We start from the raw sequence: 10,682 nt of genomic DNA on the forward strand, positions 1-10,682 counted from the left end.
CCAATAAAAACGCGGCCGCGGTCAAGAGCTTCGCGTGTGCGTGGAGTGGAGCGCGTGTGCGTGGCGCTGATAACACAATCTACGTGACCAAACCCGGCAGCGTTACGCTCTCCGCACGCCAGGACCCCTCTCGCGGTGCGTAAAACTCGCCACTCCCGCGAGGAGCTGCTCACGGCCCAACACCCGCGGCCCTGCGGCGCCAAGATGGGCAGCGTTACGGGCGAAGAGACGCGCAAAGACCAGAAGGACCACAGGCACAGGTAAAAAGGGCCCCACGTCCAACTTCTTCTGGGGCACAGAGGGCCACTTCTTGTTATTTTTTGGTTAAGTACCGTGTGGAAGGTTCTAGTACTTTGGAATTCGGTGACAGCAATTACTGCCACTCCATACTAGTGAATTAATCATTCATTCACATAATTACTTCATTATCCACATTATTAGGCTGGTCAGAAGTCAATAATGTAATGAATTATGGCGCTGTGAGAATTCATCATTTGTTAGGCCGGCTCCAGGGACATTTAAGATGGACAGATCAAGATCGAGATCCCTGTTAAACCGAAGGAAAAGTACAACAGCGTGATGGTTGAATGATACCGTTTCACACCGATTTGATTGAATGATATGGAAATTATGTTGAAATACATTTCGTATTTCTTAATGGTATTTTTATATGTTTTTTTATCCTTTAGGTATAAAAGAGGTGTAGAGCAATAGTAATGAATTATAATAATATACCGATATATTAATATTAGGAAGAATAAAAAAGACCTCTTTCAGTTGGGGTTGTTATTCAGCACGTTTTCGGCATCGGTGAGCAGCAGTATGACGTCACGCGGCGCCGAGTCATGATTAACGCTGGCATGTGATTAAAGCAAAGCCGCGGCCAGACGTACAGTGGCGGCCATCGTCCCATCATCCTCGTATTTCAGCCGAGAGGAAGAAGTAAGCTGCAGCTCGGTGTCCATGCGGCTGCAGCTCGGTGTCCATGCGGCTGCAGCTCGGTGTCCATGCGGCTGCAGCTCGGTGTCCATGCGGCTGCAGCTCGGTGTGAGGGGCTGATAAGACGCGCTGACGTGACTGCGCAGGCCTGATATACGGAACGGGCCCGCAGTTCATCACCATCATCACACTCATTATTTCACTAAAAAAACTTGCTTTGCTATATTTGGCCAGAACTGTGCTTAATAGGAATATTTATTCGTGAGCCTCAGCAGATCGATGCTCCATCCTCCAGGGATCACTTCGTGGCCAGAAGGGCACTCTTAACATTATTGATCATGTTTCTGTTGTCCTGGAAGAGATTTAATCGCTTTTATCTCGCTGGAACTCATCATGCGACGGACTGGGAAAATCGACACTTTTCTTTTCAAGATTCCGATCCCTTATTTCATTAGCAGTACCGTATTGATCCAGTTCAGGCCAGCGGGGTGGCTGCTGGTAATCTGCTGCTCACCTCCGCTTTCAGGGTGCTTGTCAACCGGAGTCTGACTCTGGAAAACATCAAGTGCTACGGCTTCGACATGGACTACACGCTGGCGGGTAAGTGGTGTATCTCAATTAAAACGATGAGTTAATGGGCCCGTCTTTTTATTTCATGCTCTTTTTAATTTGCTGCAGTGTATAAATCCCCCGAGTATGAGGCTCTGGGGTTTGAATTGCTGAGGGACAGACTGGTTTCGATAGGATACCCACACGAACTGCTGCGCTACAACTACGACCCGTCATTCCCGACACGGTGGGTACACGCCCTGATCAGCTCGTCTTGTTGGGCTGCTGACTCGGACTTTTCCTCCACTTTTCACGTTACTGGGCTCCTCACCAATGTTAAAATTGACATTCGATTTCCTTTATGTCATCTGTATGCTCCAGACCCAATTAAAATATAAGAAAAACAATAAAAATACTATTACGAAAGTGAAGTGATTTTCACTTGTGATACACAGCAGCACAGCACACGGTGCACACGGTGAAATTTGTCCTCTGCATTTAACCCATCACCCTGAGTGAGCAGTGGGCAGCCATGACAGGCGCCCGGGGAGCAGTGTGTGGGGACGGTGCTTTGCTCAGTGGCACCTCAGTGGTACCTTGGCGGGTCGGGATTCGAACTGGCAACCTTCTGATTACGGGGCCGCTTCCTTAACCGCTAGGTCACCACTGTTAGCAATGATAATAATAATAATGTCATGTTTGGATTAAAAAAACACAATAGCTCATGTCCTAAAGTAATTAACTCAAATTTGAAAGAATTTTAGAATGTTTTATATTTCTACACAGATGTGACATAAAAGACAGATTTGTATGTGAGACATACAGTACAGAACATCACATTTCACCAGATTTATTTCATTTATGTGCCCCACGGCTGCCATGTACCCTGGGAGAGCTGGCACCACTGAATGGCCCGTAGGGGGTGTGTGCACCCTGTGGTGGGCTGGCACCTTGTCCTCTAATCCCACCCGTTCCCCACTTCTGTGTTCTGTTCATATGCAGAGGTCTGGTGTACGACACCACGTACGGGAACCTGGTGAAGGTGGACACCCACGGCAACATCCTGGTGTGCTGTCACGGGTTTAAACACCTGAGGGGGTGAGTGTGTGTCAGGCCGTTTCCCGGCCGCTCGTGGCTGATGGAGCAGCGGACAACACGTGTCGTGTGATTTCACGCCTCCAGAGACGAAGCCAGCGTCTTCTACCCGAACGGCTTCATCCAGAGGGACAACACGGACCGCTTCTACATCCTCAACACCATGTTCAACCTCTCCGGTAAGCAGGGCCTCCCCGCTCACGCGGGCCGCGCCGTGGACGCTGCTCTTCACCAACGTTTCTCCTCCCGCAGAATCCTACCTGTACGCCTGCCTGGTCGACTTCTTCACCATGTGCAGCCGATACAAGAAGTGAGTGATGAGATCTTCTGCCCTCCTTCTCTTTATACAGATCATCTGGATATGGGATTTACACACCAATAATAAAATGATATTTCATTAGATCAGAACGTCCCCTTAAAAAAAGTCCCAGGAAAAATACCGCTTCTCATGTCCTAAACGAACGAAAAGACGATTGTTCTTGACTTCCAACGAAATGTCTTCATCACACATGAGATATTTGGTGTGTATAGACTGGATTAGGACGCTTTTCTACTCTTTTCTGGTGTTTTTATCTCCTTCCTCCTTATAGCTTCGAGACTGGCTTTCAGCACGGAGACCTTTTCATGTCCTACAGAAGCATGTTTCAGGACGTGAGGGACGCCATGGATTACGTTCATGACACGGTACGGTGTTCATCAGGGGTTAGCAGTGGCTTCATAATCGCTCACTAACAGGTAAAAAACCCCAAACCCACTACAACAGAATACAGATATATGATGCAGCACCAGGGAATGGCGTGTTGGCGAGGAGTCGTGGTGTGTGCGTCGTCTGTGGTCCCTGTTTGTCCCCAGTCCCTTTATGTCCCATGCGAGAGAGTGAGAGAGAGAGAGACATATGGTGGCCTAGCGGTTAAGGAAGAGGCCCCGTAATCAGAAGGTTGCCACTGAGGTCCCCTTGATGAAGGTACCGTCCCAACACTGTCCCCCCAGGCGCCTGTCATGGTGCCCACTGTCACCAAGGGTGACGGTTAAATACAGAGGACACGTTTCGCTGTGTCACTGTGTGCTGTGCTGCAGTGTTTCACAATGACAGTCACTTCACTTCACTAGTTTCAGGTGGGGCAGCTATTCGCCCCGCCCGTCTTCCCCTGGCGTTGGGGCAGGGGCTCTGCCAGCGGAGAGTCATCGCTCACCTTGGTGCCGAACCGTTTCTCGCGATCGTCCGTCACGCTGTCAGAGCTTTGACGTGGGTGCGCGTTGTGACAGTGTACACACACACACACACACACACACACACACAAAATGAATAGGGTTCAGGTAATGTACGTGTAGCGGTTCTTCTTCTGCGTTGTGTAATTTTTTGATTTCTTTTCTTGAACCGTAATAGACGAGCCGACACCCAAGAAATTTTCCGTGCAAACTGTATTCTGTACAAAAGCGAGGTCACATTATCGCGTCACACTCGCGTCTCTCTGCACCTCTCTCTCTCACAGCTCATGCCATGTGTCCAAGAGGACTAAACATTAACATAAAGTATTTACAATATTGCATACCTGTATAAAATCGAGGTCACGCCAGAACATCGCGTCACAACTCGCGTCTCTCTGCACCTCTCTCTCTCACAGCTCATGCCATGTGTCCAAGAGGACTAAACATTAACATAAAGTATTTACAATATTGCATACCTGTATAAAATCGAGGTCACGCCAGAACATCGCGTCACAACTCGCGTCTCTCTGCACCTCTCTCTACAATATACAGTAATAACAGAACATAAAAAAAATATTCACAAAATAACACACATGCAAAATATTCCGAATATGTAAATAAATTAAAATAGAAGAAATAACTTTTTACACACAGACCCCACGCACCTCTCACAGCTCATGCCATGTGTCCAAGAGAACTAAACCGGGTCTCCAACCCACTAACCCAAGGGCACGGCCGCATCCAACCACTTTTCGAGGGTGATCAAAGTTTTAGAACCCACATAACTTTTTATAATAATCATAAATTGAACAAACAAAAATACAGAAACATATTTGACATAACCAGAAACATTAACACATTTTAACATTCTACAATTAAACAAACACCCGGATTATCATTATAATTCCCTTACCCACATCAGAATACAGGTGAACAAAATAAAAGTCTTTAGAAAATAAGAAAATAAAAGACACAAGAAAAGAAGAAATACATTTATAAATCTAGTGTAACCATTTAACTCCGGCACATACACATGGCTGTAATCTACCCATGACGCACTTTCTGCTTCTGTGTTTTGCAGGGCAGTCTGAAGGAGAGGACTCTGAAGGACTTGGACAAGTATGTGGTCAAAGATGTGAGTGACAGGAGCTCTTGGCTGTGTCCCAACCGAAAAATAAACCCCAGATCTCAGTTACCTTACAAATCAAATCGCTTTTACTGTCACGTCACATGACACCGGTACACAGGTACAGTGCTTGTGAGTGAAATGATTGTCACACAGCAGTGGTGACAAAAACTAGAAACACAGATATAAGGAAATAAATAGCATGTTCAAGCATTAACAATAAACCTATACACAGAAATATACATATGGTTATGTAAAAACATGAAACAGTCTTCTGTGCAAATTGAGTTTTGTGGTTACGAGTCGTGTGGTGCAGGTTTGAGGTCAGAGTTCAACAGTCTGAAGGCCCAAGGTAAGAAACTGTCCCCGTCCGGAGGCTGCAGTACCATCTGCATGACGGCAGCAGTTGGAAGATTTGATGTCTTTCTTGGTGTAGATGTCCTGTAGTAGAGCGCGTTGTGGACAGTGCTGTTTTCAGGACAGTTATAGAAGGTCCAGAGAAAGAAGAGACGCCTTCTTCACTGTGTTGTCTTTGTGGACTGTCCAAGTCAGGTATCTCTGTGATGTGCACGCCCAGGCTCTCTCCACCACAGCATTGTTGAGAATGGGGTGGTAGTAGCCTAGAGGGTAACACCCAGGTTCGAACCCCACTTACTACCATTGTGTCCCTGAGCAGGACACTTAACCCTGAGTGTCTCCAGGGGACGACTGTCCCTGTAACTACTGACTGTAAGTCGCTCAGGATAAGGGCGTGTGGTAAATGCTGTAAATGTAAAAATGGACGGTGATGGGGTGTGTTCTCCCTCCTCTTCTTCCTGAAGTCCACTATCAGTGGACTATCGTTGAGGACGAGGTTGAGGTTGAGTCGGGGTTCTGGCGTCCTCCCCGTACGCCATTATTATTATTTCTGGCTGCTGATATCTTCTCTACTTTCCTCTCGAAGCCCCGCATTCCTGTGCTATTAAGCCGAATAAAGGAGGAGGCCAAAGTGTTCCTGGCCACCAACAGTGACTATGCGTACACAGAAGTAAGTGCGCCACCTAGTGCACACAGTCTGCAGGCTGTTGACACAAACCGGTTCATTTTTGTGCACAGCATAGAATGTGCTGGTAATTCATTCTGTGTTTAAATCCCGTTTTTATTGCATGTTGATATTCATATTTTCATCTGTGTTGACCTCACTACATGTTTTTCTCCCGCAAGGCTATCATGAAGTACCTGTTAGAAACACCTCAAGGTTCAAAGGTCAGCTCCTTCAAATATTACACAAATGATTGGGGGAGGGGTGCTAATACAGGGGTGGCCTAGCGGGTAAGGGTTCAAACCCCGAACCACGAGGTGCCACTGAGCAAAGCACCGTCCCCACACACTGCTCCCCGGGCACCTGTCATGGTGCCCACTGCTCACTCAGGGTGATGGTTAAATACAGAGGACACATTTCACTGTGTGCACCGTGTGCTGTGCTGCTGTGTTTCACAATGACAATCACGTCACTTTCACAATTTCAGATGCTATGAATTTCATCACCACCAGAAATCAATTCTCTGCATGACTATTTTATTTCCAGAAGAAATATCTTTATTGTCATTGTAACAAGTCCCTGAGCAGAAGAGGTATCATAAAAAAGAAGACATATACCAACATAATACAAATATAACACAAAATATTATACAGAATATAAAATTAAAGGGTGAGGTAGAAGAATTTTATTTTAATAAACTCTCTCTTTCACCCATTATATAGGCAACCAACCCTAAACAGTCGTGGCGTTCATTTTTTGACCTGGTTGTCGTGGACACCAAGAAGCCCTTGTTCTTTGCCGAGGGGACGGTGTTGAGACAGGTGGACACGGTAAGTGCGTGTGTAACGTTTGTGGGCTTTGGTGCATTGGGTGCTTAGTTCTGGTGTTGAATCCTGGAAGCTAAATGAATATTTCTTCCCCCTCGCCATGTCCCTCCTGAAGAGCTGGAACTGTCACACTTCAACATGGCGCACTGCACTTTATGTACTCGGTATATAGGATTTCGATTTCTGCCTATTTATTCATAGACCTGTGTACATTCTTACATATATTTATTTATACTCAGTAGATATATTATTAATAAACAGTATAAACTTGTACAGTAACACGTACACACGTCCTGCACGTTGTTCTTGTTGTTTTTCGCCGTCAACCGGAATCTTGTTCCTGGTATGTGCTGCACTTACTTGGCCAATAAATACGATTCTGATTCTGATTCAGATTTTACTCCCAGCACACAGGAAAGCTGCGCATTGGGACGTACACGGGAGACTTACAGCACGGGACAGTGTATTCTGGAGGTAAACAGGCAGCCTTTTCATTTCTAGATTTAAATCATTCAAGGAAGTTCAGCTAGTAGCGGGTAACACACTCGTCTATGAACCAGGAGACCCAGGTTCAAACCCCACTTACTACCATCGTGTCCCTGAGCAGGACACTTAACCCTGAGTGTCTCCAGGGGGGGGGACTGTCCCTGTAACTACTGACTATGAACCAGAAGACCCAGGTTCAAACCCCACTTACTACCATCGTGTCCCTGAGCAGGACACTTAACCCTGAGTGTCCCCAGGAGGGGACTGTCCCTGTAACTACTGACTATGAACCAGAAGACCCAGGTTCAAACCCCACTTACTACCATCGTGTCCCTGAGCAGGACACTTAACCCTGAGTGTCTCCAGGGGGACTGTCCCTGTAACTACTGACTATGAACCAGAAGACCCAGGTTCAAACCCCACTTACTACCATCGTGTCCCTGAGCAGGACACTTAACCCTGAGTGTCTCCAGGGGGGGGGACTGTCCCTGTAAATACTGACTATGAACCAGAAGACCCAGGTTCAAACCCCACTTACTACCATCGTGTCCCTGAGCAGGACACTTAACCCTGAGTGTCTCCACAGGGGGGCGGTCCCTGTAACTACTGGTTGTAGTCGCTCTGGATAAGGACGTCTGGTAAATGCTGTAAATGTAATAATTTGGTTTGCTTGGTGAATCCAGAAGTTGTTTTCCTTGTCCAGGATCTTCAGACATCGTGTGTGACCTGCTGGATGTGAGAGGGAAGCAGATTCTCTACGTTGGAGACCACATCTTTGGAGACATCCTCAAGTCCAAGAAGCGCCAGGGCTGGATGACCTTCTTGGTTGTGCCTGACCTTGCCAAAGAGCTCCAAGTGTGGACAGACAAGATCCGTATGTGTCACAGACAACTGAACTTTATAGGGACAGCAAACCATCAACCCGCCCCTTTTACAATAAATCTAGAGGAACCAAAACGTCTTTAGCCATTAATTAGCAGTTTGAATATTGTATGTTAATTTAAAGAACAGTTTAACGCACCATAAAAATTGTTTTACCAAAAAAAAGTTTTACCATTATCAAAAAAAAACTATGTAGGAGTTTCTTTTTTCCGAAGGTTGAAAAGACGAAAATATGTTAAAAGACAGTTGAGACGTTTTTTGAGAAGGTCAGCGTCTGTTCAAGCTGGTTTCAGCGCAATATTCAGGTTTTAAAATGAGTTTCGTGTAAAGTCGGATCACACAGGCTGGCGTAGGACACAATTGTCCTAACGTCCTCTTTGTTTGTCCAGACATGTTCGAGGAGCTGAAGAATTTGGACATTTTCCTGGCTGACCTGTACAGGTGATCTATAACAGACGTATTAATACCTGGCTGGAATGCATGGCGGGTCGCTTCATTCTGACTTCTTATCAGGCACCTGGACAGCAGCAACAGGGAGTCTCCAGACATCACTTCCATAAAGAGGAAGATGAAGGTGAGAGGTGTTTACAGGCCGCCTGCGTTCTGCCGCTCTTTATTACACACGTCGCCGCCCCGTTGCGCCGCAGACGGTGACCTTCGGCATGGAGATGTGCTACGGGAAGATGGGCAGCCTGCTGCGCTGCGGCTCCACCAAAACCCTGTTCGCCAGCCAGCTGCTGCGCTACGCTGACCTGTACGCGGCGTCCTGCCTCAATCTGCTCAACTACCCCTTCAGCTACCTGTTCAGAGCCCCGCCCATCCTGGTAGGCCACGCCCAGTCCAGCTTTATTAAGTCTTTATGTTTACTTCCACCCGTCACGTTAATTCACCTAAAATATTACATTACATTGACATTTTTCAGCAATTTCCTTGGGGATTAATAAGGTTTTCTGATGCTGATTCTAATTTTTCCACAGATGCCCCATGAGTCTTTTGTCGAAAGTCCTCCCCTCGACTGCTTCGATTTTTCTGTGACCAACCATGTGCTCAGGGTGAGTTTTATATTAAATTTGATTTATAATTACAGAACCAGCTGTAGTTGCAAAGAAAAAATGGTCACAGTCTAAAGGGGCTAACAATTATATTTAATCTTTTAATCTTTTTTAATTACTAATGAATTATTTTGTCTTCATTCTTAAACATCAGTGTCTTTTCAGTAAAATAGTATTCTGTTTCGGTTCGTATTTCTCTTATTTATAAAGTGAAAAAAATGACTTGATATAATATACAGAAATTTAAGGACTTTTCTTAATATTTTAGTATTTATTTAATCAGATACATTTTCTATATTGTTTCATAACCATTTAAAAAACTAAAATAACGCTGCCATTATTATTTCTATATTACCTATATTTGGATTATGAAACTAATACATCAGAAATTTCCCATAATGGTGTAATAAACATCCTGTTAATAAATACTTTTTATTGATATCTATCATGTTTCTTTGTCCACAGAAACCCCAACAAGATGCAGCAACAGTAAACAAGATATGATGATATCACTTCTGTTTTTTGGGGGGGTTTTTTGGGCGTGTCTCCTCAAACTGAGAATTGTGCAGCTGTTTGGTTGGCAGGAATAATCTTTTTAAAAAGCCTGATCATTCAGTCCAGTAGTCTTGTCCACTTCTTTATATGATTTTAGATCGCGCATTTCAGCAATTATCACAGTGAGCAAATGCACAAAAGAGAACAAAGCAACAAACATTGATTATATAGAAATTGTGTTCTTTGTAGGTGAAGAAAATGGTAAATCAACCCGCCAGGTAAAATATATAAATAATATATGTGTGTGTGTGTGTGTGTGTGTGTGTGTGTGTATGATTATTGATTGTTGGTGATAAAAGTGTGGATTCTGGATCCCTGCTTTGATGAGGGGGTTCATGAGGAATTTATACTGCGCACGGCGCCCTCTACTGGACCCAGCAGCATAACAGATTTTGGTTTCGATCTTTCGATATTATAATCTTTTTTGGGTTTTTTTACGATTGCAAATGTGCTTAATTACTGTCCACATAGAAACAAAACATAATTTAAGTTCGGATGAAAGAAATTGCAGATTTTAAACATTCCAGCAATTTTCTACGCAGAACGGATGAAGAAAGATAATGATCTATAATTATGTAAAATAAACCAGTAATGAGAAACTTTCCTGTTTTGTTGCAGATATATTAACATTTTTACATCCTGCTGGCTATTAAAAATGTTTTAGTGTATTTTTGTAACGTCGAGGACACAATAAATACAATAAATAAATTCTTATTTCTAAAGAACTCTACAACTTGTCAGAGTTTGTTGAAAATAACGAATGAAAATTTGAACTCGGAACAGAAAAATTTAGGGAACTCTCGCCAAGCACTATTCTGGCCACAAGGTGGCGCTAGATAACAATTTACTTCTACACAAACGTCCTTTTACAACTCCTCTGACTTTTAATGCTGGCTTTTTAGGAGACACTATGCAATTAAACAATATGCTTATTTTAAAAG

At 44.5% G+C, this 10,682-nt stretch overlaps 1 protein-coding gene across 1 annotated transcript; it reads left to right on the plus strand.

Annotated features, from left to right (window-relative positions):
• Positions 1-66: 66 nt before the first annotated feature.
• nt5c2l1 (5'-nucleotidase, cytosolic II, like 1) lies at positions 67-10,340 on the plus strand. The gene is made up of 18 exons (XM_028971308.1): positions 67-260; positions 1,466-1,539; positions 1,618-1,735; positions 2,491-2,586; positions 2,671-2,762; positions 2,836-2,893; positions 3,174-3,267; positions 4,874-4,927; positions 5,862-5,945; positions 6,122-6,163; positions 6,662-6,769; positions 7,174-7,240; positions 7,956-8,126; positions 8,524-8,575; positions 8,648-8,708; positions 8,782-8,958; positions 9,112-9,186; positions 9,652-10,340. The coding sequence occupies exons 1-18, from the start codon at positions 205-207 to the stop codon at positions 9,688-9,690; spliced, it is 1,518 nt and encodes a 505-aa protein (XP_028827141.1). The 5' UTR covers positions 67-204; the 3' UTR covers positions 9,691-10,340.
• Positions 10,341-10,682: the final 342 nt, after the last annotated feature.

This window comes from Denticeps clupeoides, chromosome 3 (genome assembly GCF_900700375.1).
Source record: "Denticeps clupeoides chromosome 3, fDenClu1.1, whole genome shotgun sequence".
Lineage (NCBI taxonomy): Eukaryota > Metazoa > Chordata > Actinopteri > Clupeiformes > Denticipitidae > Denticeps > Denticeps clupeoides.

Excerpts from the sequence above, each read along its gene's own strand:
- nt5c2l1 (XM_028971308.1), top strand. The coding sequence starts at position 205 with ATGGGCAGCGTTACGGGCGAAGAGACGCGCAAAGACCAGAAGGACCAC. Across the intron at positions 261-1,465 it reads CAGAAGGACCACAGGCACAG|GGTGCTTGTCAACCGGAGTC; the intron begins GTAAAAAGGGCC and ends CTCCGCTTTCAG. Across the intron at positions 6,770-7,173 it reads TGTTGAGACAGGTGGACACG|CACACAGGAAAGCTGCGCAT; the intron begins GTAAGTGCGTGT and ends TTTTACTCCCAG.